The sequence below is a fragment of the Pseudopipra pipra genome, chromosome 5 (assembly GCF_036250125.1).
Source record: "Pseudopipra pipra isolate bDixPip1 chromosome 5, bDixPip1.hap1, whole genome shotgun sequence".
In the NCBI taxonomy this organism is placed as follows: Eukaryota; Metazoa; Chordata; class Aves; order Passeriformes; family Pipridae; genus Pseudopipra; species Pseudopipra pipra.
In genome coordinates, this window is record NC_087553.1 from 74,520,138 (window position 1) to 74,545,625 (window position 25,488).

General features: G+C 52.3%; 2 protein-coding genes and 1 long non-coding RNA gene across 9 annotated transcripts in view; 2 read left to right on the forward strand and 1 right to left on the reverse strand.

The window, feature by feature from the left end:
* Positions 1 to 225: 225 nt before the first annotated feature.
* Positions 226 to 8,617, forward strand: LOC135415089 (uncharacterized). The gene is made up of 2 exons (XR_010430968.1): positions 226 to 2,789; positions 2,942 to 8,617. It is a non-coding gene; the product is annotated as an uncharacterized LOC135415089 (long non-coding RNA).
* Positions 3,501 to 22,720, reverse strand: ANKRD16 (ankyrin repeat domain 16). 6 transcript variants are annotated; one of them, XM_064656640.1, is made up of 10 exons: positions 22,646 to 22,720; positions 21,200 to 22,429; positions 18,315 to 18,656; positions 17,008 to 17,228; positions 13,603 to 13,645; positions 12,699 to 12,807; positions 10,358 to 10,519; positions 7,756 to 7,834; positions 4,328 to 4,532; positions 3,501 to 3,900 (listed from the first exon to the last, which is right to left on the reverse strand). In XM_064656640.1, the coding sequence occupies exons 3-9, from the start codon at positions 18,644 to 18,646 to the stop codon at positions 4,372 to 4,374; spliced, it is 1,107 nt and encodes a 368-aa protein (XP_064512710.1). In that variant the 5' UTR covers positions 18,647 to 18,656; positions 21,200 to 22,429; positions 22,646 to 22,720; the 3' UTR covers positions 3,501 to 3,900; positions 4,328 to 4,371. The 6 variants fall into 6 exon arrangements, 4 of the variants coding, with proteins under 4 accessions (XP_064512710.1, XP_064512711.1, XP_064512712.1 ...); XM_064656641.1 differs by lacking the exon at positions 21,200 to 22,429 and having other exon boundaries at positions 22,613 to 22,675; XM_064656642.1 differs by lacking the exon at positions 21,200 to 22,429 and having other exon boundaries at positions 22,646 to 22,664.
* A 79-nt stretch (positions 22,721 to 22,799) lies between these two features.
* Positions 22,800 to 25,488, forward strand: part of FBH1 (F-box DNA helicase 1) — a 48,075-nt gene continuing 45,386 nt past the window's right edge. Inside the window, exons 1-2 of one of the 2 annotated variants that reach the window (XM_064656629.1) lie at positions 22,816 to 22,837; positions 24,113 to 24,253. In XM_064656629.1, the coding sequence (XP_064512699.1) occupies positions 24,151 to 24,253 (103 nt within the window). In that variant the 5' untranslated portion in view covers positions 22,816 to 22,837; positions 24,113 to 24,150. Of the gene's footprint in view, positions 22,838 to 24,112; positions 24,254 to 25,488 lie in introns of both variants that reach the window. The other variant, XM_064656631.1, reaches the window with a different exon arrangement.

Here is a 25,488-nt window from a genome sequence, read left to right on the forward strand (position 1 = left end):
GACACTCTATTTGGGGGGTTCCTTAATTTAGGGGGGGTCTCCTCAGTTTAGGGGGTTCTTAGTCTGGGGGGTGTCCCCAATTTTGGGGGAGGGTCCAGAATTTAGGGGAGGATGTCTCAATTTAGGGGGGGTCCTCTATTTGGGGGGGGTTCCTTAATTCGGGGGGGTCCTCAATTTAGGGGGTCTTAGTCTGGGGAGTGACCTCAGTTTGGGGGGAGGAGGGGTCCAGAATTTGGGGAAGTTCCTTATTTCATGGGGGGTCCTCAGTTTAGGGGGTGGTTCTCTATTTAGGGGGGTCCCTCAATTTAGGGGGATCCTCAATTTGCGAGGTTCCTCAATTTGGGGGATCCCTCAATTTGGGGGGATCCTCAGTTTAGGGAGTTCCTCAATTTGGGGGGTCCCTCAATTTAGGGGGATCCTCAGTTTAGGGAGTTCCTCAATTTGGGGGGATCCCTCAATTTGGGGTGTTCCTCAATTTAGGCAGATCCCCCAATTTGGGGGAGATCTCTCAATTTGGGGGGTTCCTCAGTTTAGGGGGATCCCTCAGTTTAGAGGAGTTCCTCAATTTGGGGGGTCCCTCAATTTGGGGGATTCTTCAATTTGGGAGGTCCTTCAATTTAGGGGGATCCTCAATTTAGAGGGATCTTCAATTTGGGGGGTTCCTCAATTTGGGAGGATCCCTCAATTTGGGGGGGTTCCTCAGTTTAGGGGGATCTTCAATTTGGGGGGATTCCTCAATTTAGGGGGATCTTCAATTTGGGGGGATTCCTCAATTTAGGGGGATCTTCAATTTGGGGGGATTCCTCAATTTAGGGGGATCCCTCAATTCAGAGGAGTTCCTCAATTTGGGAGGATCCCTCAGTTTAGGGGGTTCCTCAATCTGAGGGGATCCCTCAATTTGGGGGGTCCCTCAATTTGGGGGGGTTCCTCAATTTAGGGAGATCCCTCAATTTAGGGGGATCTCTCAGTTTAGGGAGTTCCTCAGTTTGGGGGGTTCCTCAATTTGGGGGGTCCCTCAGTTTAGGAGGGGCCCTCACTTTAATGACAATCAGTGATAATTCCAGCGTGTTTCTACTTCCCAAATGGAGATTTAGGGATTTTCCCCCTTTTCCCCCCCAAAACCCACTTTTCCTCTCACCCAGGACCACGCCCGGTGTGGAAAATCCCACCCGGATCCCGCCCACCCACATCCAAACCCCTCAGTTTTCCAGAAGATTGGAGCTTTTCCCTGCATTTCAGAGGAGTTTTTTTAAATCCTCCACCGCCCCCTTCCCCGCAGGAGCCAGGAATTCCCCCAGGCTGGGGCTGGAACACCCCCTGGATCAGCACCCCGGGGAGGGAGCACGTCCGCAGCGGGCACGGAAAAGGCGGAAAAGCTGCTTATGGCTCTCGGGGACGTGGATTAGGAACCTTAAGACCTCTTAATTTGATCCTAGGGCTGCATTCCCTGCCTCTGCCAGGACTCTGGGAATGGTGGAGAGCCGGGTGACGCTCCCAAATCCCTCCTTGGAAATGAGCTGGACACTGGGAAGAGACGGATGAGGAGATGGATCCGTTGGAGACGCCTCGTTTCCGGTGGCCAAGCAGCAGGGAAAGGCTTCCTACCTCTTCCAATATCCATGGGGAAGATCCATGGATGAAGGAACAGCCATTGCTCTGTGCCAGCCACCTCCAGGAATTCTCGTTGGAAAAGTCAGCTCGGGATGGGAGTGGAGGACTCAAGGGATGTCTGTGTGCAGCTGGAATGTTGGTGAGGATGAGCAGGAAGGTCTGGATGAGGAAGGAGAAGACGTGGTGGTGTCCTCGAGCTCTTGGATCATGTCCACCAGGGACATCAGGACTGGGAGACAACCAGAGGGTGAATCCTTGGAACTCACAGGGGAGGGGAACAGGATGGGTAAGGAAATCACCACCAGCTCCCAAGAGGTAGGAAAAGGCACATCCCAAGGGGATACGTGGCCACCAACCTGAGGAAAGCCTGGGAGAAGTGGTGGAGTCCCCATCCCTGGAGGGATTTAAGGAGAATGTTGGGAGTCCCCATCCCTGGAGGGATTTGAGGAGAATGTTGGAGTCCCCATCCCTGGAGGGATTTGAGGAGAATGTTGGAGTCTCCATCCCTGGAGGGATTTAAGGGAGAAGGCTGGAGTCCCATCCCTGGAGGGATTTAAGGGAGAAGGCTGGAGTCCCATCCCTGGAGGGATTTAAGGAGAAGTGGTGGAGTCTCCAACCCTAGAGGGATTTAAGGGAGAATGTTGGAGTCCCCATTTTTGGGGGGATTTAAGGGAGAAGGTTGGAGTTCCCATTTTTGGGGGGATTTAAGGGAGAAGGTTGGAGTTCCCATCCCTGGAGGGATTTAAGGAGAATGTTGGGAGTCCCCATCCCTGGAGGGATTTAAAGGAAAAGTGGTGGAGTCCCATCCCTGAAGGGATTTAAGGAGAAGGTTGGAGTCCCCATTTTTGGGGGGATTTAAGGGAGAATGTTGGAGTCTCCATCCCTGGAGGGATTTAAGGGAGAAGTGGTGGAGTCTCATCCCTGGAGGGATTTAAGGAGAATGTTGGAGTCTCCATCCCTGGAGGGATTTAAGGGAGATTGTTGGAGTCCCCATTTTTGGGGGGATTTAAGGGAGAAGTGGTGGAATTCCCATCCCTGGAGGGATTTAAGGAGAATGTTGGGAGTTTCCATTTTTGGGGGGATTTAAGGGAGAATGTTGGAGTCCCCATCCCTGGAGGGATTTAAGGAGAATGTTGGGAGTCTCCATCCCTGGAGGGATTTAAGGAGAAGTGTTGGGAGTCCCCATCCCTGGGGGAATTTAAGGGAGAAGGCTGGAGTTCCATCCCTGGAGGGATTTAAGGGAAAAGTGGTGGAATTCCCATCCCTGGAGGGATTTAAGGAGAATGTTGGGAGTCTCCATCCCTAGAGGGATTTAAGGAGAATGTTGGAGTCCCCATCCCTGGAGGGATTTAAGGGAGAAGTGGTGGAATTCCCATCCCTGGAGGGATTTAAAGGACACCTGGATGTGGCACTTGGGGACATGGGTCAGTGGGACTTGGTTGTCCTGGCCCAGGTGTTCCCAGAGAAGCTGTGGCTGCCCCTGGATCCCTGGAAGTGTCCAAGGCCAGGTTGGAGCATCCTGGGATTCTGGAAGGTTGTCCCTGCCCATGGAACTGGATGATCCTTAAGGTCCTTTCCCACCCAAACCACAGATTTGGGAATGGGATTTGCACACACTGCGTGGAAGCCAGGACCAGATTTATGGACTGATTTGGGATTTTTATAGGGATAAAAGCACTCCCTTGCTGCTGATCCAGCTCCCACCACCCACCAGCACCTTCAGCAATAATTCCTTTTTCCTCCTGGGTGAGGATTTTTCCTCCTTCTCCACAGATGGAGAAACGAGACCACTCAACTCACTCCCTGCCTGATTTTCCACCTCTCCTACCCCAAAAAAGCAGAATCCCTTTGGTTTTCCCTCCTGGCATTAGGCACAAACAAGGGCAGTCTGTGTTCCTATGGAATTTGCAATTCCAGCTCCTTTTTTTTTTTTTCACCCCGATCCAAAGACCCTCAATGTCATTGCAAGGCTGAGGTCCCACTATGGATTCCAGCAAGATTTGGGATCAGCTTTGGGATCCCAAAAGGTTGATGCAGCTTGAAGATTCCCTGTCCTTGTCCAAAGAGATGGCAGTTAGAGGAATTTAGTGGAGAGCAGGTCCATGAAGGGCCGTAAAACCCAACGTTCCGGGTGGATCTTCTCCTTCGGGATGTCCACGGTGTGGGAATGTCCCAGCAGGAGCCAGGCAGGTCCCACGAGGTGGCATCTTCCTTGGATATTTCCCTGCAGGGAGCTGCAGCCTCAGCTGTTTGGATGCTCCGGGAGCTGCACCAGGAGGAAGTTCAGCCCTGGAATTTGGGAGGGAAGGAAGAAAGAGCCGTAAATTCCCAACGACGGGTCAGGAGCGGGACACGATCATGGAATGGTTTGGGGTGGGAGGGACCTCAAAGCTCATCTCAATTCCAACCCCTGCCATGGGTAGGGACACTTCCCACTATCCCAGGTCGCTCCAACCTGGCCTGGGAGACACTTCCAAGGATCCAGGGGCAGCCACAACTTCCCTGGAAAACCTGTGCCGGGGCCTCCCCGCCCTCCTGGGGAAAAGCCCAGACCCATCACACCCGTGATCTTTTGGAGACAATCCCATTTAATATTACATTTATTACATTCCCAAGTGCCAAGCTTGGCTCCTCCCCTCAATTTTGGGTGAAAATCCCACCACTTTAAACCGATGTTTCCCTAAATCCGAACGCTGTTCCGCGACCACCGACGTACCGCGCCGGCCGAAAATCCACCGGGCTCCTCCCGTTCCTCGTGCCTCACGTGGTGACCTGGGATTCCTGGAACACCTGGATGACCTCCGGCTTCCTGGCGAGCTGCTGGGCCAGCGTTCCCGAGCCATCCGGAGTGTCCCGGAGCCCGGCACGGAGCAGGATCCGCGTGGCCTCCGCCTGCTGCCCGGCCACGGCCGCGTGCAGGGCTGGGAATGTGGGATGGGGTCATGGAATCAGGGAATGGCTCGGCCCGGAAGGGACCTCAAGGATCATCCAGTTCCAATCCCCACACCCTCCGCTATCCCAGGTTGATCCCAAGGCCCGTCCAACCTGCCCTGGGATGTTCGCAGGGATGGGAATCCCAGTGTTTCACCACCTTCCTTGGAAAAACTGTCTTCCTTTGACCTAATGTGCATCCTGATCCCCATGGATAATCCATGCAATGCCAAATCGGGATGAGGAGCTTCCCAAGGACACAGAGACACTGACACAGCCACAGAAAACATCCCAGAGCTGGATGAGCTCAGCAGAGCCGGGATTTACTCCCTGCACCTGCCCTTAGACGTTCCCAGGGATGGGAATCCCTGTGTTTTACCACCCTCATTGGAAAAGGTGTCTTCCTTTAATCTAATGTGCATCCTGATCCCCATGGATAATCCATGCAATGCCAAATCGGGATGAGGAGCTTCCCGAGGACACAGGGACACTGACACAGCAAAGGTGCCAGGGAATGGGACACCCAACAGGCACAAGGAGCCATGGAAAACATCCCAGGGCTGGATGAGCTCAGCAGAGCCGGGATTTACTCCCTGAACATGCCCTTGGATATTCCCAGGGTTTCCTTGGATATTCCTCTCTGGGAAACTTGTGTTTCACCCCCCTCATTGCAAACAATTTCTTCCTTCTATCTGATCTAATGTGCATCCTGATCCCCATGGATAATCCATGCAGTGCCAACCAGGATGAGGAGCTTCCCAAGGACACAGGGACACAGACAGAGCCATGGAAAACATCCCAGGGCTGGATGAGCTCAGCAGAGCCGGGATTTACTCCCTGAACCTGCCCTTGGATGTTCTCAGGGATGGGAATCCATCTAATCCATCAGGATGAGGAGCTTCCCAAGGACACAGAGACACTGACACAGCCACAGAAAACATCCCAGGGCTGGATGAGCTCAGCAGAGCCGGGATTTACTCCCTGAACATGCCCTTGGATATTCCTAGGGATTCCCTGGATATTCCTCTCCAGGAAACTTGTGTCTCACCTCCCTCATTGCAAATGATTTCTTCCTTCTATCTGATCTAATGTGCATCCTGATCCCCATGGATAATCCAGGCAGTGCCAATCAGGATGAGGAGCTTCCCAAGGACACAGGGACACAAACCCAGCAACTGGAGCCATGGAAAAACTTCCAGGGCTGGATGAGCTCAGCAGAGCTGGGATTTACTCCCTGCACCTGCCCTTGGACGTTCCCAGGGATGGGAATCCCTGTGTTTCACCACCCTCATTGGAAAAACTCTCTTCCTTTAATGTGCATCCTGATCCCCATGGATAATCCAGGCAGGTGCCAAATCGGGATGAGGAGCTTCCCAAGGACACAGGGACACAAACCCAGCAACTGGAGCCATGGAAAACCTTCCAGGGCTGGATGAGCTCAACAGAGCCAGGATTTACTCCTTGAACTTGCCCTTGGACGTTCCAAGGGATGGGAATCCCTGTGTTTCACCACCTTCCCTGGAAAAACTGTCTTCCTTTAACCTAATGTGCATCCTGATCCCCATGGATAATCATTGCAATGCCAAATTGGGATGAGGAGCTTCCCAAGGACACAGGGACACAAACCCAGCACCTGGAGCCATGGAAAACCTTCCAGGGCTGGATGAGCTCAGCAGAGCCAGGATTTACTCCCTGCACCTGCCCTTGGATGTTCCCAGGGATGGGAATCCCTGTGTTTCACCACTCTCATTGGAAAAGCTGTCTTCCTTTAATGTGCATCCTGATCCCCATGGATAATCCAGGCAGGTGCCAAATCAGGATGAGGAGCTTCCCAAGGACACAGGGACACAAACTTAGCACCTGGAGCCATGGAAAACCTTCCAGGGCTGGATGAGCTCAGCAGAGCCAGGATTTACTCCCTGAACTTGCCCTTGGATGTTCTCAGGGATGGGAATCCATCTAATCCATCAGGATGAGGAGCTTCCCAAGGACACAGAGACACTGACACAGCCACAGAAAACATCCCAGAGCTGGATGAGCTCAGCAGAGCCGGGATTTACTCCCTGCACCTGCCCTTAGACGTTCCCAGGGATGGGAATCCCTGTGTTTTACCACCCTCATTGGAAAAACTGTCTTCCTTTAATCTACTGTGCATCCTGATCCCCATGGATAATCCATGCAATGCCAAATCGGGATGAGGAGCTTCCCGAGGACACAGGGACACTGACACAGCCACAGAAAACATCCCAGAGCTGGATGAGCTCAGCAGAGCCGGGATTTACTCCTTGAACTTGCCCTTCACGTTCCCAGGGATGGGAATCCCTGTGTTTCACCACCTTCCTTGGAAAAGCTGTCTTCCTTTGACCTAATGTGCATCCTGATCCCCATGGATAATCCATGCAGGTGCCAAATCGGGATGAGGAGCTTCCCAAGGACACAGGGACACTGACACAGCATCCAACAGGCAGGAGGAGCCATGGAAAACCTCCCTGGGCTGGATGAGCTCCGCAGAGCCGGGATTCCCTCCCGGAGGGGACGGATGGAGAGATGTCCCCAGGTGTTTTTAACCAAACCTGAGGACTGGTTAAAAGCTGCCAATTTTGGCTGGAACCCTTTCTGTGGGTTTTGTTCCCGAGACAGAGATGCTGCTGCAGGAGCTGCCGGAGCCTCTCCCGCCGGGAATGCCGACTCCGGCATCGCTATGGCAACTCTATTTACGTCCCAGCCCTGTGTTATTATTTGCTCATGAGCCCATTTCTGGGCTGTTTGCTGGGAAATCGAGGCTGGGGAGCTCGTGGAAGTCCCTGGATTCACCCACCCAACCCGCTGCAGGAGGGCTCGTTCCAGCCAAATTCCGGCGAGGCGGAGAATCGAAGCTCCGGAAAAGTCTCGTGGAAAAAATTAAGGAGGTGGATAAAGAGAAAGCCCTGGTTTGCATCTCTGTTCTTCCCCCAGGGAACATCTCTGCTCTTCCCCAAGGGAAAAGCCCTCGAGCCAGAAGCACCAGAAATTCCAGCAAGGAGAAAATTAGTGAATGAAAACCGGGGAAAAAACAAACCAAAACCCCTGTTTTCACGTCACGCTGCTCCCAGAGCCTTTGGTATCCATGGATTTGGGATCTCCCTGCGTGCTCCAGGGTGACCTGGAGGTTGGGATGCACTTATGGAAGCTCTGGGGGTCAGGCAGAGGGGGAAGGAGCAGCTCCTTCCTTACCGGAACGGCTCTTCCCGTCCTGAGCCTGGAGATCGGCGCCGAGGGACAGCAGCGTCAGGATGGTGTGTCCGTGTCCTTCCTGCAGGGAAACAGGGAATTCGGGATCAGCTCTGATGATCCCTGACCTGGGAGGGCACGGATCTGCCCCGTCATGGTCAAATCTGAGGATACCAGCAGCTGCTCCAAGATCCTCTGGAGCTTGGAGCGGACGGAAAGTCGGGGTTAGGTGCCTGTGGAAGTGCAGGTTGGATCCACGATGCAGGAATTCCCCTGGCACAGCAGGAACACTGCTGTTATCCCACGGGAACGGGCCAGAGAGGTGCCACCAGGCACCTTCATGGAATGCCAGGATGGTTTGGGTGGGAAGGGACCTCAAATCCCACCCAGTTCCAACCCCAGGGACACCTTCCACTATCCCAGGTTGCTCCAACCTGGCCTTGGACACTTCCAGGGATCCAGGGGCAGCCACAGTTTCGCTGGGAAATCCATTCCAGCCCCTCCCCTTCCTTCCCCATATCCCATCTCTCCCTGCCCTCTGGCACTGGGAAGCCATTCCCTGTGTCCTGTCCCTCCACGCCTTGTCCAAAGTCCCTTTCCAGCTTTCAATCCCATATCCCTGTAACTCCCAGTTGCTCTTCCCGGGGTTATTTCAGCTCCAAGAGCTGTTGCTCACGCGGGCTGTGGATTTCCCAAAGGATTGCTCCAGGATTTGGGATGCCCTGTGAGATGACACAGCCAGCCACGACCCCCGGTGTCCTCCCTCCTTCCTCTGCCCGGAATTCCAGACTCCACAGGGGAAAACACAGCACAGCCCCCACCCCTCTCCTCTCTCCATGAATAAATCCTGTCTCCCTTAATAACATGCCTGATCCTGGAACTCTTCAATGCCATCAATTAGCCTCTGTTGTGCAGGATGAGAATGGAAAGCTCTTTTTTATCCCCTTTTCCCTCATTCCCACAGGATTCCACAGCATCTTCCCCGTGCCCCGAGGCTCCCCTTTCCCTGCTGCATTTTCCATGGCTCCACTCCCTTTTCCATGGCAAAGACGTGGAGCCAGGAACTGCTTCAGCTGCCACAGCCTGGGCAGCAAATTGAGTTGAGAAAAAAACCCACCCCGTAATTCGATTTTCCCGTGTTTAATAAATGCCAAAAGAAAAGAAGGATAAAAGGAAGAGAAGGAAAAGAAGGGAAAAAAAACCAACAAAGAAATGATGGTGTAAATCCAAAGTGACACCGAGCCCGGGCCAGGGAGAGAATCCCATCCAGCCCTTCCCTAATCAGCCAGGACGGAGCTGGGATCTTCTCCAAGGCACATTGTATTCCCCAAAAACGTCCCCTTGGCAACCAGAAGGGTTTTCTGGGAGCAAGGAGGGAAAGGGGAGCCGGGAGAAAGGGCTCCTTTGTGGGGCTGGATCCCGCTGCCAGCATTCCCAGGGCAGGTTTTTATAGGAGTGGGGGCACTGGGATGCTGCTTTATTCCCACTGCAAGTCTAGACCAGGCTCTGAGCGCTGCAGGTTCGAGCCCGGGAGGTTTAAAATCCCGGGATCCGGGCAGGGATGTTCCTGGGATGATCCCTGGCTGCCGGTTGCCAGCACGGCGTGGAGTGACAATTCCAGGCAGGAGGGAATCCTGGCCAGCAGGATTTGGGGATCTGCTTTGCAGGACTCGCAGCCCATCAGGCCCCGCTTCCCCCGCAGGAGGAGGAGAAAGCTCCAAGGATTCTCACTGCCTGGAATTCCAAACAGCTCCGGAGCGAAGGACACGGATAAGCTCCGGGAGCTCCCACTGCCTTCCCACGTCGGGGCACATCCTGCAACCCTCTGCACAGCTGGAATCATGGAATCATGGAATGGCTCAGCTGGGAAGGGACATCTAAAGGTCATCTGGTCCAACAGGAACATCCTTTGATATCCCAGGTTGCTCCAACCTGGCCTTGGGCACTTCCAGGGATCCAGGGGCAGCCACAGCTTCTCTGGGAAATCCATTCCAGCCCCTCCCCACCCTCCCAGCCAGCAATTCCTTCCCAGTATCCCATCCATCCCTGCCCTCTGGCAGTGGGAAGCCATTCCCTGTGTCCTGTCCCTCCATCCCTTGTCCCCAGTCCCTCTCCAGCTCTCCTGGAGCTCCTTTAGGCCCTGCAAGGGGCTCTCAGCTCTCCCTGGAGCCTTCTCTTCTCCAGGGGAACATTCCCAGCTCTCCCAACCTGGCTCCAGAGCAGAGGGATCCAGAATCATGGAATCCCAGGATTGTCTGGTGGGAAGGGACCTTAAAAACCTCCAGTGCCACCCCTGCCATGGGCAGGGACACCTCCCACTATCCCAGGTTGCTCCAGCCTGGCCTTGGACACTTCCAGGGATCCAGGGGCAGCCACAGCTTCTCTGGGAAATCCATTCCAGCCCCTCCCCACCCTCCCAGCCAGGAATTCCTTCCCAATATCCCATCTAACCCTGCCCAGAAAACAGGGAATGGGACTGCTCAGGGGCAGGTGGACAGGGAAGAGGATGAGCCCGGAATGCAACTCCTCCCTCACCCAAACCAGGCTGTTTGAGGTGCCTGGCAAAGGATCCCTTTTCCAAGGGATTCTGGGAACAGGGACCAACCTTGGCCGCGTAGTGCAGGGCCGGGATCCGCAGGGAAGTGGCTCTTCCATTGACATCCACCCCCAGCTCGGCCACCAGGAACTGGATGGATCCATCCTGGGCTGTCACAGCTGCCCTGTGCAGGGCCTGAGCTCCCAGGGCATCCATGGCTGTGGGACAGGCCTGGAATTACGGAAAGTCATGGAATTAATACATAGGGAACTCAGAGCCTGAGCTCCCAGGGCATCCATGGCTGTGGGACAGGCCTGGAATTATGGAAAGTCATGGAATTAATACACAGGGCACTCAGAGCTGAGCTCCCAGGAGATCCATGGCTGTGGGATAGGGCTGGAATTATGGAAAGTCATGGAATTAATACACAGGGCACTTGTGGCCTGAGCTCCCAAGGCATCCATGGCTGTGGGACAGGCCTGGAATTAAGGAAAGTCATGGAATTAACACACAGGGAACTCAGAGCTGAGCTCCCAGGGCATCCATGGCTGTGGGATAGGGCTGGAATTAAGGAAAGTCATGGAAGTGATACACAGGGCACTCAGAGCTGAGCTCCCAGGGCATCCATGGCTGTGGGACAGGCCTGGAATTATGGAAAGTCATGGAATTAATACACAGGGCACTTGTGGCCTGAGCTCCCAGGGCATCCATGGCTGTGGGACAGGCCTGGAATTATGGAAAGTCATGGAATTAACACACAGGGAAGTCAGAGTCTGAGCTCCCAGGGCATCCATGGCTGTGGGACAGGCCTGGAATTATGGAAAGTCATGGAATTAATACATAAAGCACTCAGAGCTGAGCTCCCAGGGCATCCATGGCTGTGGGATACACCTGGAATTAAGGAAAGTCATGGAATTAATACACAGGGCACTCAGAGCTGAGCTCCCAGGGCATCCATGGCTGTGGGACAGGCCTGGAATTATGGAAAGTCATGGAATTAACACACAGGGAAGTCAGAGTCTGAGCTCCCAGGGCATCCATGGCTGTGGGACAGGCCTGGAATTATGGAAAGTAATGGAATTAATACACAGGGCACTCAGAGCTGAGCTCCCAGGAGATCCATGGCTGTGGGACAGGCCTGGAATTATGGAAAGTCATGGAATTAACACACAGTGCACTCATCCCCAAGGATATCACCCAATTTCCTGAGGGCTGGTGGTGACTTAAGGCTTTATAAAACCCAGGAGGCACCAACCCTTCCAGTGATCCCAGTGCTGCTCCACGCCCAAGGTTAATTGAGGGAATTAAACCAACTCTCCCACCTTCAGAGCCCGAAATGTGAGACTGAAACCGTCAGGGAACATCCCAATCACGTGGGAATGAGCCCTGAGGGGGCCCCAGCTGGCTCAGATGGCTCAGCAATCAATAAATGATCAATAAATAATGCAGGGGGCTGGCTCCTGCCATCAATAAATGATCAATAAATAATGCAGGCTGGGGGGGTGGGGAGGGGCTGGAATGAATCTCCCAGAGAAGCTGTGGCTGCCCCTGGATCCCTGGAAGTCTCCAAGGCCAGGATGGAGCAGCCTGGGAGAGTGGGAAGTGTTGGGGTTGGACCTGGATGATCCTTAGGGTCCCTTCCATCCCAAACCATTCCATGATCTCCCATCTCTCCCAGCTCAGGGGTGTTTGTTCCTCACCTCTAAGAATTGACCCTCAAACTGTTTTTTCCCTCTGGTGACAAATCCAGAGGAACTGGGGCCTGTTTGTTCTCCCTGTTTGCACAGAGAGGATTTGATCCCTGGCTCTGCCCAGTGCAGGAGTTCCTTCCCTGCCAGGAGCAGAGATTCCATGGATTTATATTTCTCTCAGTGCCTGAGCAGTGCTGGGGGACATGTCAAGACAATAAACATGGGTTTTAGTCATTTTGAGACCCAGCAAAGCCCAAAAGGCTTCAGAGAAGCCTTTCAAGATCTCCTGGGCTTGGACATCTGGAGATCCCAACAGGGATTTCAGGCAACCTCTGGCCCCTTCTCTCTGTGCTGGGCAGCACCCAAGGGGCAAAGCTTGGTGCCCAGAGGAGCTGTGGCTGCCCCTGGATCCCTGGAAGTGCCCAAAACCAGGATGGAGCAACCTGGGAGAGTGGGAAGTGTTGGGGTTGGACCTGGATGATCTTTAAGGTCCCTCCAACCCAAACCATCCCAGGATTCCACGATTCCTGCCCCAGGGTGAGATCTTCACCTGGATCCGAGTCCTGGTGACCTTGCTCACCTCCAAGGGGAATCTCCCTTTTTATATAATTCCTTTTCTTTACAATCTGGGAATTTTCTTCTTTATGACACAAATTTTCCTTCTTCCCTGTCCTGGCAGCTCCTGGAGGGGGCAGGAGAGGGTTTTTTTGGGCACCAACCTGGTGTTTTTCCAGGAGCATCCGGGCGATGTCGAGGTGCCCGTTCTGGATTGCATCCATGAAGGGAGTGACTCCACACTTGTCCCTGCTGTCAGGACTGTAGTGGCACCTGGGAGAGGAGAAAAAAAGCCAGGACAGAGCTGTTGGCAGCAATCAAATCCTCATGGAAAGAGGCCATCAACACTGGGATCAAAAATGGAACATATAAACCCTGCTGGATAAACCTGTCTCGGTGTTTTAGGGCCTGGGGGGGTTTTTTTGGGGTCAGAGATTTGGGCAAGCCAGGCTTCTGCAGATCATTTATAATTCCCTTTCCCTGTGCCCAGAGGGTCTCCAGGAGGGGCAAGGTATGCCCTGGAAGCAGGGAAAAAACCTGGATCCTCGTGTAATGATGTGGGAAGAATCAGAGTCCACAAATCTCACTGAGAAGAGAAAAAACTGAATTAAAGCTGAATTAAGCCTGGCTCAAACCACAGGGCTGGTATTAACAAGGCTGGGCTTAGCTGCAATTCCCAGGGAAAGGGAACAGCGTCAGGCATGACTGGGCTGATTTAAAGCCACTCCACGGCCCAAAAACAAAAGATAAGCCCAGCCTAGCAAAGCTGCACCCCCGGCACTGAGCCGCCAGAAATCCGCCGCGTTGTTGTTGCCCATCGGGAATGAATCAGCAGGGAAAAGAAAGGCCGGGTTACATAACCGGGGGTTGTGTCACAGCCGTGGCAGCACAGCCAGGGAGAGCCCTTGTCCTCCCCCAGCCAGCTGGGAAAAACCTGGAGCGCGGGGAGAGAGCGCCGGGATGGCAGCTGCTTCCCCGAGGGAAGCGGCACAAGCGGCCTTTGTGTCCCCCCCAGCCCGGCAGAGGGCGGGAGGAGGGGGAGGAAAAAGCTGGGAAGAGCCTGCTTACCGCTCCAGGAGCAGCTCCACGACCTGGGAACAGCCGTGCATGGCTGGGAGAGAGAGAGGGAATACACGGATCAGTCGTGGGAATACACGGCACCCCCCCCCCCCCCACCGGTGATCAGGGTTCTGATCCTTCTGGTCGTGGATCAGGGAAAGGGCTCCAAGAGGCTGGGAATTGGGAGGTTTTAAATTAAAAAAGCCTTTCCTTTCCTTGATCTCCCAGGAAAACGGGAGATGAAGCAGGGAAAAGATACGACACAGGCGCCGTTTGGCTCTACCTGCAGGAGATTAAACCGAATTAAACCGGCACAAGGAGCCTTTTCTCCCAAGGATTTGCCGATTCCCGATGGGAAATCCAGGGAGAAGCAGAAGGGACACAAAGCAGGGAGCTGGGGGAAGAGCTGGGGTGGCATTTCCACCCCTCCTCAGCCACTCCCATCCCATCATCCTAAGGAAGGATCCTCACCCAGGCACCGGCTCAGAGGGAAAAACAACAACAGCGGGGGAGGATTTGAACACCCTGCCCTGAAATATTCCCGGTTCATTCCCATTTTTTAAACATCTCCCATCACACAGCCTTTTTTTTTGTTGTTGTTGTTGGTTTTCCCTGCAGGTCATTTTGTAAAACAAATGGAATATATTAAGGAAAACAATAATAATAATATCAAAGGAAGCGCCATCAGGAGATGGGAAAAGGGCCCCTGGGAAATGTGTGTTACCAGGAACAACCTTCAGATGGCTCCTTGAAATCCCAATCCCATCCTCCCAGATTTTGGCTCTTCTGAGCCCCGAGCTGATGGAAACACAGGCTGGGAATTTTGGGGGGGATTTTCGAACGGATTGGCTTTAAAAAAAAAATCCAATTTAAAAAAAACTCCATCCTTTACCAGCAGCAGGAAAAGCTGCCACAACTCAGATCCTGCCCAATTCCACCTCCTCTCATTCCACCTTCCCAGCTCTCTTCCCTCAGGCTACGGATACAGGAAGCAGCAAAAGCTTAAGGAACCAAGCCCAGGGGAGGAAAATGATCCAAGGAGAAGTGTGCCAGGGAGCCAGCTGGGCTGGCCACGGGTCAGTGAGCTCAGATCCACCCCCTTGGGATGGGAACTCATGGATAGGGGAGTTTGTCTTGATGGGATTGCCCCTGGCAGCTCCAGCCCCTCCACCCCTGTGGATTTCCACTGGGAAATGGGGATATTGGTACCTCCTGGAGCAGCTGCCTCTGGAATCATCCTGGTTTAAGTTCTACTGGGGGAAGTGGTGGTTTAAGCAGCTCCAGCCATTCCCACTTCCCAGTCGCTCCCACACCTGGATCAGCAAAAGACCAGGAATCAACCCAAAATCATGGATATGTGGCTTTTCCACAGGGAAGTCAGACAGAGGAGACAACCCAGAGGAGGAGACACCTCTTTGGAGCAGGAGAACTGGGTGCTGTATCCCAGTGTTGTCTGTATTCCCATATCCCAAGTGCTAGGAGGGAGGAGACTTCCAGCTCCACATCAAAAATCCCTCTTTTCCCACAGGATAATCCTCACCCTGCTCCTGAGCCTTTCCCCAAATCCCACCCCAACACCCAGCTCTCTGAGAGGGAGCTGCCAGCTCCAGGGAAACACAAAACCCGGGATGGGGCCGGGATAGGAAAACACACACCCAAAAAAAAATCAGGATCCGGCGTTTCCCACTCGGGCAAAGCCTGAAAAAAAACCCTCATTCCCTTGTTTTTTCATTCCCAGGTCAGGCACAAGGACTTCCCAGGTGCAGTTGGTGCCCAAGGGCTGGAATTGTCAGTGCTGATGGAGCAGAGTGTGACGGAGCAAGGGCTGGAAAAGGAATGGGAATGACGGGAAAGGAGCAGCACATCCAACAGATTAATTACAGCACAGCAAGGGGGGGGCTCACAACACCTCGGGTCTTTCCAGAGGGTCAATCCCTACTAAATTCTTTGGGAAAGGAGTTTGGAGCAGCCAAAGGTCATCTCTCCTGTGGAGATGTTGGAATATGCAGCCAAATCCCACTTGGGATGGGGATTGTGTCCTTCTGCTCCCCACAAACCTGGGGGTGGTTGTGGATCCCTCGACCACGTCCCTCTCTGGATATTTCCTTTTAGATATCCTTTATATATCCTTTGAAAGCAAGGAAAAGGGCAGGGAATGGGAATTGGGCGTGGTGGGCTCCAACTCCAGCAGCTCCTGTGTATTCCCAGCAGGGATGATCCCTCCCCTTCGCAGAAGGGAACTCTGGATATCTCACCCTGGGATAATTCCTTCTTGGGAGCGAGGTGAGAACGGCAAAACCTCGAATCCGTGACTGGAATTGTGGAATCATTTGGGTTGGAAAAGAGCTCTGAGATGACAGAGTCCCAGCTGTCCCCCAGCACTGCCACGGCCACCACGAATCCACGTCCCCAGGTGCCACATCCACAGGGATCCGAAATCCCTCCAGGGGTGGGGACTCCACCACTGCCCTGGGCAGCCCCTTCCGATGTTTAACCGCCCTTTCCAGGAAGGAATTTTCCCAATATCCAACTTAGACCTCCCCTGGAGCAGCTTGAGGCCCCTGAGGACACTATAACTGATCAGAGGAGAGCTGAGAGCCCCTGGCAGGGCCTAAAGGGGCTCCAGGAGAGCTGGAGAGGGACTGGGGACAAGGCAGGGAGGGACAGCACACAGGGAATGGCTTCCTAGTGCCAGAGGGTTAGATGGGATATTGGGAAGGAATTGCTGTCTGGGAGGGTGGGGAGGGGCTGGAATGAATCTCCCAGAGAAGCTGTGGCTGACTCTGGATCCCTGGGAGTGTCTAAGGCCAGGATGGAGCAACCTGGGATAGTGGAAGGTGGCACTGGAGGTCTTTAAGGTCCCTTCCCACCCAGACAATCCTGGGATTCCATGATTCTGGAGCCCCTCTGCTCTGGAACCAGGCTGGGAGAGCTGGGAATGTTCCCCTGGAGAAGAGAAGGCTCCAGGGAGAGCTGAGAGCCCCTGGCAGGGCCTAAAGGGGCTCCAGGAGAGCTGGAGAGGGATTGGGGACAAGGCCTGGAGGGACAGGACACAGGGAATGGCTTCCCAGTGCCATCGACAGGTAAATCCTTGGATTTTCCCAAGGGCAATTCACAGCTTTACACTCCAGCAAGGATAAGAGTATTGGGAGGTATTCCAAGATGTGGGAGCTTGGATATATCCATGACAAGGAGGCAGAGGTGGACACCTCATTCCAAGGAGGCCAAAGCCAGCGGAGGATCTCCTGGGAAGGATCCACCACTGTTTCCCTGTGGTTTTGCTTCTCCAAAATCCACACAAGCTGGAACAACATCCCTTTTTTCCCTGGAACAACATCCCTTCTCCCAGGAACAACATCCCTTTCCCATTCTCCCTCTGCCAACCCAGCTGCTTCCAAGGGGTCCCCCCTTTACCTGCTGTGTGCAGGGGTGTCCTCCTGGTGGTGCTCTCGGTGTCCCAGATCCCTGGGGACACATCCAGGAGGTACCGGAGCACCTCGGGATGCCCCTCCCTGCTGGCAATGTGGAAGCAATTCCAGCCATCCTTATTCCTCAGCAGCGGGTTGGCTCCGTGCTCCACCAGGGATCGGATCACCTCCAGGTTTTTCCTGGTGCAGGCCATCATGAGGGGAGTCCTGGAAAGAAAATCCAGGACTCGAATCAATGGGATAATCTGGGAGACAGGGAGGAACAGACCTGATGTCCCACCTGGATCCAGGTGCACAGGGATCCAGGGGATTTTACAGCACTGCTTTTCCATGCAGGGAATACAGAGTGCAGCTCCTTTTCCACACAACCCCTCGGAGCACTGAGGCTTTTTCCAAAGGTTAGGGAGCACCCAGATCCCGGTTTTTAAATCCATGGATGGACGGGAGGGCACTGTGGGCCTGTGACACAAATCCAGGCACGGGCAGCTCATGGAATCTCGGCCTCCCTCTGCTCCCCCTGATGTCAGATCCAGGCTGGCACAGCCTCAATTCCCAACACTGGAATGCTGCCTTTGGAATTGCGTCAGTTCAGCTCTAAAGGAGCTTCCCGGGCTTGGATTTGGGAGCAATAATTCATAACTTTTAGGAGAAACAGGGGGAAATAAGTGATAAAGCTGGAATTTATCCCAAAAAGACACTGGATCCTGGGCTGATCCCACAGTGTGGGCAGCAGGAGAGGGAGGGATTTCCCCTCTTTGCCCTTCTCAGGTGAGATCCCACATGGAATTCAGGTCTGGGGTCCTCAACAGCAGGATGTGGAGCTGCTGGAGCAAATCCAGAGACGCTGCAAGGGCTGCATTCCCTCTGCTCTGGAGCCAGGCTGGGAGAGCTGGGAATGTTCACCTGGAGAAGAGAAGGCTCCAGGGAGAGCTGAGAGCCCCTGGCAGGGCCTAAAGGGGCTCCAGGAGAGCTGGAGAGGGATTGGGGACAAGGCCTGGAGGGACAGGACACAGGGAATGGCTTCCCACTGCCAGAGGGCAGATGGGATATTGGGAAGGAATTGCTGGCTGGGAGGGTGGGGAGGGGCTGGAATGAATCTCCCAGAGAAGCTGTGGCTGCCCCTGGATCCCTGGGAGTGTCCAAGGCCAGGCTGGAGCAACCTGGGATAGTGAAAGGCGTCGGGGTCGGAACTGGAGGTTCAGGATCCCTTTAAGGTCCCTTCCCACCCAAACCATCCCACGATTCCACCTTCCCCACCCCGGAAATCCCGGCGCCTCAGAATCCCAGACCCACCAGTCGCCCTTCTTCAGGCAGTCCACGCTGGCCCCCCACTCCAGGAGGAAGGACACGCACTCCCCGTGCCCCATGGAAGCCGCCTCATGGATGGGCCTCTTGTAGTCCCCGTTGGCCACCTCCACGTCCATGCCGAGCTCCCGCACCAGGAATTCCAGCACGTCCCTGTGTCCCAGCCGCGCCGCGTGGTGCAGCAGGGTGTCCCCCAGGCGGCCCCAGCGCCGGCTCCTTGCCTCTGGAATGTCCTCTGGATGCAGCTCGTCCCTCAGGAGATGCAGCCTCCCCTCCTGCACCAGCCGCAGGAGCCGCCGCGGCCTCTGCCGCTCCGCCATGGAGCCGGCGCTGGGGGAAAAGAGGGGGAAAATCGGGATTAGAGGGGGAAAGGGAGGGATGTTCTGGGGGTTGGGATGAGCGGGAATGAGGTTTTCCCTCAGGGAAAGCAGGATTTAGCCTCTGCCTCCAGGAATCTCCTGGAAAACGGGGAGTTCCTTTCTCCCAAGGAAGTCCACAAAATGGCGTCTCCCTCAGGATGAGCGGGAATCTCCTTCTCACTCAGGGTAATTAAAAGTTTCTTTCTCCCTCAGGATAATTAAAATTTTCCTTTTCCCTCAGGACAAGTAAAAATTCCCTTTTCTCTCAGGATAACTAAAAATTCCCTTTTCCCTCAGGATAAATAGAAATTCCCTTTTCCCTCAGGGTAACCAGAAGTTTCCTACTCCCTCAGGATAATTAAAAGTTTCCTTCTCCCCTAGGATAAGTAAAATTTTCCTTCTCCCTCAGGGTAATTAAAAGTTTCTTTCTCCCTCAGGATAATTAAAATTTTCCTTTTCCCTCAGGATAATTAAAATTTTCCTTTTCCCTCAGGATAATTAAAAATTCCCTTTTCCCTCAGGATAATTAAAAATTCCCTTTTCCCTCAGGATAATTAAAAATTCCCTTTTCCCTCAGGGTAACCAGAAGTTTCCTCCTCCCTCAGGAGAACCAGGAATTTCCTTCTCCCTCAGGATAATTAAAAGTTTCCTTTTCCCTCAGGATAATTAAAAATTCCCTTTTCCCTCAGGATAATTAAAAATTACCTTTTCCCTCAGGATAAATAAAAATTCCCTTTTCCCTCAGGATAAATAAAAATTCCCTTTTCCCTCAGGGTAACCAGAAGTTTCCTCCTCCCTCAGGAGAACCAGGAATTTCCTTCTCCCTCAGGATAATTAAAACTTTCCTTTTCCCTCAGGATAAGTAAAATTTTCCTTCTCCCTCAGTATAAGTAAAATTTTCCTTCTCCCTCAGGATAATTAAAATTCCCTTTTCCCTCAGGATAACTAAAAATTCCCTTTTCCCTCAGGATAACTAAAAATTCCCTTTTCTCTCAGGATAACTAAAAATTCCCTTTTCCCTCAGGATAACTAAAAATTTCCTTTTCCCTCAGGATAACTAAAAATTCCCTTTTCCCTCAGGATAACTAAAAATTCCCTTTTCCCTCAGGATAACTAAAAATTCCATTTTCCCTCAGGATAACTAAAAATTCCATTTTCCCTCAGGATAACTAAAAATTCCATTTTCCCTCAGGATAACTAAAAATTCCATTTTCCCTCAGGATAACTAAAAATTCCATTTTCCCTCAGGATAACTAAAAATTCCCTTTTCCCTCAGGATAAATAAAAATTCCCTTTTTCCTCAGGATAACTAAAAATTCCCTTTTCCCTCAGGATAACTAAAAATTCCCTTTTCCCTCAGGGTAACCAGAAGTTTCCTCCTCCCTTAGGATAACCAGGAATTTCCTTCACCCTCAGGATAATTAAAACTTTCCTTTTCCCTCAGGATAAGTAAAATTTTCCTTCTCCCTCAGGGTAATTAAAATTTTCCTTCTCCCTCAGGATAATTAAAAATTCCCTTTTCCCTCAGGATAACCAGAAGTTTCCTCCTCCCTCAGGATAATTAAAAGTTTCCTTCTCCCTCAGGATAAGTAAAATTTTCCTTTTCCCTCAGGATAAATAAAAATTCCCTTTTCCCTCAGGATAACTAAAAATTCCATTTTCCCTCAGGATAACTAAAAATTCCATTTTCCCTCAGGATAACTAAAAATTCCATTTTCCCTCAGGATAACTAAAAATTCCCTTTTCCCTCAGGATAACTAAAAATTCCCTTTTTCCTCAGGATAACTAAAAATTCCCTTTTCCCTCAGGATAAATAAAAATTCCCTTTTCCCTCAGGGTAACCAGAAGTTTCCTCCTCCCTTAGGATAACCAGGAATTTCCTTCTCCCTCAGGATAATTAAAACTTTCCTTTTCCCTCAGGATAAATAAAAATTCCCTTTTCCCTCAGGATAAATAAAAATTCCCTTTTCCCTCAGGATAAATAAAAATTCCCTTTTCCCTCAGGGTAACCAGAAGTTTCCTCCTCCCTTAGGATAACCAGGAATTTCCTTCACCCTCAGGATAATTAAAACTTTCCTTTTCCCTCAGGATAAGTAAAATTTTCCTTCTCCCTCAGGGTAATTAAAATTTTCCTTCTCCCTCAGGATAATTAAAACTTTCCTTTTCCCTCAGGATAAGTAAAATTTTCCTTCTCCCTCAGGGTAGGAAAAAGTTTCCTTCTCCCTCAGAATAAGTAAAATTTTCCTTTTCCCTCAGGATAATTAAAAATTACCTTTTCCCTCAGGATAATTAAAAATTCCCTTTTCCCTCAGGATAACCAGAAGTTTCCTCCTCCCTCAGGATAATTAAAAGTTTCCTTCTCTCTTAGGATAAGTAAAATTTTCCTTCTCCCTCAGAATAAGTAAAATTTTCCTTTTCCCTCAGGATAATTAAAAATTCCCTTTTCCCTCAGGACAACGAGAAATTTCCTTCTCTCTCAAGATAATTAAAATTTTCCTTTTCCCTCAGGATAACCTGAAATTTCCTCTTCCTTCCGGAAAACCAGATTTCTTCAGGAAAACCAGGAATTTCTTCTCCCTTCATGAAATCCAGGAACCAGCCAATCCCTTGGTAAACCAGAAATTTCCTCTTCCTTTGGGAAAACTGGGAAGTGGTCTCTCCTTCCAGAGAGTAAGATTTACTTTTCCTTGGGAAAATCAGGATTTGGGCTTTTCCTCAGGAAAAACAGAAATTGCCTTTCCCCTTGGGAAAACCTGGAGATTCCTTTTCCCTTGGGAAATACAGGAACCAAAGGTTCCCTCTGGAAAAGCAGGAAATTAAATTTTCCCTCTGGAAAAGCAGAATCCAGCCTCTCCCTCAGGAAAAGAAGGAACTGCTCTATCTTTTAGGAAAAAAGAAATTCCCTTTTTCCTTAGGGAAACCAGGAACCAATTTCTGCCAGAAATTTCCTTTTCCCACTGGAAAAAAAAGAAATGTTTTTTTCCCACTGGAAAAACAAAGTTAATTTTCCATGGGAGAAGGAAGTTCTTTTCCCTCATGAAAACCAGGAAGGGGCCTCTTCCTCAGGAAAAATTTCCTTTTCCAGCAGGAAAAATGGAAACCAAACTTTCCCTCCAGAAAACCAGAAATTCCCTTTTCCTCAGGAAAACCAGGAACCCGCCTCCTCCTCAGGAAAAACACGTATTCCTCTTTTTTCCCCAGGAAAACCAGGCAATTCCTTTTCACTCAGGAAAACCAGGAACCTGCCTCTTCCTCCAGAAAATCTGTAATTCCTGTTCTTCCCTCAGGAGTTGTCAGAAAAATGGACCATCCTTCGGGAAAAGGAGAAATTTCCTTTTCCTTCAGAAAAACCTGGAATTTTCAAAAACCAGAAACTTCCTTTTCCCCTTGGAAAAACAAGGAAATAGCCACTCCCTCGGGAAAAACAGGATTCTCCTTTTCCACCTGGGAAACCTGGAATCGGCGCCTCCCTCAGGAAAAACAGGAATTTAATCTTCCCTCGGGAGAATTAGAAAGCAGCCTCTCCCCCTCTGGAAACACAGACATCCCCATTCCCTTTAGGAAAACTAGAAAATTCCCTCTTCCTCTTAGAAAAAACAAAAAATAGTTGGAAATCCAGGATTTCGCTTTCCTTGGGAAAACAGGAATTTTCCTTCTTTCTTCTGGAAAATTAACAATCTCTTTCTCCCTGTGGACAACCAGACACCAGCGTCTCCTCCAGGAAAAGCTGTAATTCCCTATTCCCTGAAAAAAAAAAAAAAAAAAGGAAAAAAACTAAATTCCCTTTTCCCTCCAAAAAAACGGGAGAAATTCCCTTTTCCCTCAGGGAAAGCGCTAATTCCCTTCATCCCCGCGGGAATCCCGGGATCGAGCGGTTCCCTCAGGGTGGGGACCCCCCAGATTTCCCCCCTTTTCCCTCATTCCCACCCCACGGGATCGTTCCCGGCTTTTCCAACCCACCCGCGCTCCGTAGTGACGTCACACACTGCGACGTGACGTCACCGCGGGGCCCCGCGGGAAACCTCCTCGTCCCCGCCCCAACCCGGAAGTGAGGCGCTATTGGTCAGCGCCGGGGGCGGTGTGGTCTCTGATTGGTCGGCGTTGGGGAGGGGCGGGGCCGGCGGGGCGCAGGGCCGAGAGCGACGGGAGGGGGTGAGTTGGGGTGGGCGAGACCATTTTGTGGACACGGGGGGGGGCCGGGGAGGGGTCTCCAGGCATTGGGGGGGGCGTTGGGGTTGGGGGTGGTGGAGTAGGGGGGGTCCTGGGATGAGGAGGGGCTTAAAAGGGGGGTCCTGGGCACTTGGGGGGGGCTCCTGGGCAGCAGGGAGGCCTTAGGAATAGGGTGGGAAGAGGTGTCAGAATGGGGAAGACTTCGGAACGGGGGAGCTTTTGGGAGTGGGGGGACGCTTGGCATTGAGTGGGAGCGAGCAGGGGTTCGTCTGGCTGAGGAGGGGTTAAAAAGGGGCTCCCTTGGCACTGGGGGGACCCTTGGGAATTTGGGGCGGCCTGGGAACTGGGGGGACCCTTGGGAATTTGGGGCGGCCTGGGAACTGGGGGGGGACTTGGAAATGGGGGGACCCTTGGCATTGGGGGGCCTTGGAAGTGGGAGGGGGCGAGCAAGGGGGCCCTTGGCTGAGAAGGGGTTAGAAAGGGGTTAGAAAGAGGGGTCTCCTGGCACTGGGGGACACAGGAGGGAGCTTCGACATTGGGGGGGGCTTGCTAAAGGGGGAGGCTCCTTGGCCTTGGGGGACCCTTGGAATTGGGAGGTCCTTGGAATTGGGGGGAGCAGGGGGGGTCTTGGCTGAGAAAAGGTTGGAAAAGGGGAGCCTTGGGAATGGGGGGACCTGGCAATGGGGGCCTTTTAGGAACGGGGGACCCTTGGCATTGGGGGTTCCTTGGAATTGGAGGGGGGGTGAGCAGGGGGGTCCTTGGCTGAGAAGGGGTTAAAAAAGGGCTCCCCTGGCTTTAGGGGGGGCCTTGGGAATGAGGGGGCTTGGAATTGTGGGGGACACTCGGCATTGAGGGGGCCTTGGGAATGAGGGGGCTTGGAATTGTGGGGGGCCCTTGGCATCGAGGGGGTCTTGGGAATGGGGGAGCTTGGAATTGTGGAGGACCCTTGGCATAGAGGGGGTCTTGGGAACGGGGGAGCTTGACATGGGAGGACTTAGGAACGAGGAGACCTTTGGCACTTGAGGAGGGGGCTTTGGAAATGGGGGGCAGCAGGTCTGGGACAGGGGCTGGATTTGGGGGAGCTGCTCTGGGCCAGTCTGGGGGTCTCCCCGTGTGGGTGCCATGGGATCAGTGCATCCACGTGGGAAAGGGGTTTGGGAACAACGTGCTGGGAGGGGAGGGGGAGCAGCCCTGACCTGCTCCCAGATATTCCTTATCCCCCTGGAGTTTCCCCCCATCCTGATCCTCTCCCTTCAGAGCTGGGATGTCTCCTCCTGGCTGACATTCCCGATGGGATGGAAGCCCTGACCCCTGACAAGGCCCTGCAGCACAACCCCTGCTCGGCGCCGGTGTCTGCCAACGGAAAACCTTGGGAAAACGGGAAAAATGGGAATGCAGGTGAAGCCTGAGCGGGTTGTGCTGCATTTCTGGGCTTGAATCTTCTCCAGTGGGAGGCACTTCTGTGGGCCCGGGGTGGGGGAGCAGAGGTTGTTCCCCCAATCCTACGTCGGATCCGGTCGGCGTCCAACAGCTCCAGGAATGGGCACGGAGCTGGGATCTCAAGCCTGACGCTGGTCATGACCTTGTGCTTGAAATAATTGAGGTCCTTCAGTGATTTGTGCTGTCTAATCCAAAAAAAAATTCCAATTCCAAGCAAGAAATCCCATTTTTAGGTAGAACTTAAGTAGAACTTAGAATCCTTTAGGTTAGAAAAGATCCTTAAGATCACCGAGTCCCACCGTTCCCTCAGTCCTCCTCCTCCTAAATCCCATGGGAAAGGCCCATGCTGCTTTTTTTTTGGCCTCCTTTTCCATGTTTTGAGGGGAAAACGGGAAGGAGGAAAGAGCCTCGGCGTGGTTTTAACGCTGAGCTGGCGCGGCCGAAAAGGAGGAAGTTGGAAAAAAAAACCCAAAAAACCCCAAAATCCTCAAACCCACCCCCATTATCCCAACGGATGAACAAAGCTGATCCTTGGATCCTGCTCTAAATGAGTTAACTAATTAATTAGCTAATTAATTAATTAATTAAAGAAAGCAAAAATGAAAGTACGTGGGCGGAGTCGGGAGGAAGCTCATCCCGTGCCGTGGGTTTGGGTTTCTCCCGAGCGTTTTTGGAAGAAGGAATTTGAATTATTTCTGCTTATTTCAAGTAAGGTTTTATTATTTTATTCCAATAACTCAAGAGAGAGAGAGTTTTGTGCTGCTCCTTGAGTGGAAGTGGGTCGTGTTTCCTCCCTAATGGAGGATCCCAGCTCGGATTTGTTTGGGAGAGGGGGCGGTTTGTGTGTTTGGATGTTGGCTTTGACCTTCCAGGGGCAAATCCCTGTTGTCTCTCCCAAGGGGTTCAACCTCCTTGGAGATTTTGGGGATAGTTTGCATTTCCACAGGTGTTGTGGCTGCTTCCTCCTCCATGTTGTGTTGGAGGGAAAGCTGGAAAACTTGGAAAGATTCTGGATTTTTTTGTGGTCTGCTTGTTCCAAAGAGTGTGTGGAGCAGAGACATGGGGTGAAATCCATGTTGGAGTGACTGCAAGTAGAATCATGGAATCATGGGAGGGTTTAGGTTAGAAGGGAACATAAAGCCCATCCAGTTCCATCCAGGGGCACCTTCCACTATCCCAGGTTGCTCCATCCT

What these genes read in the sequence shown, in the direction of transcription:
- ANKRD16 (XM_064656640.1), bottom strand. Translation starts at nt 18,646, where the DNA reads ATGGCGGAGCGGCAGAGGCCGCGGCGGCTCCTGCGGCTGGTGCAGGAG. An exon ending in GACACCCCTGCACACAGCAG is followed by an intron (nt 13,646 to 17,007) that starts GTAAAGGGGGGA and finishes TCTCTCTCCCAG; the next exon opens with CCATGCACGGCTGTTCCCAG. An exon ending in TGCTCCTGGAAAAACACCAG is followed by an intron (nt 10,520 to 12,698) that starts GTTGGTGCCCAA and finishes CCGTAATTCCAG; the next exon opens with GCCTGTCCCACAGCCATGGA.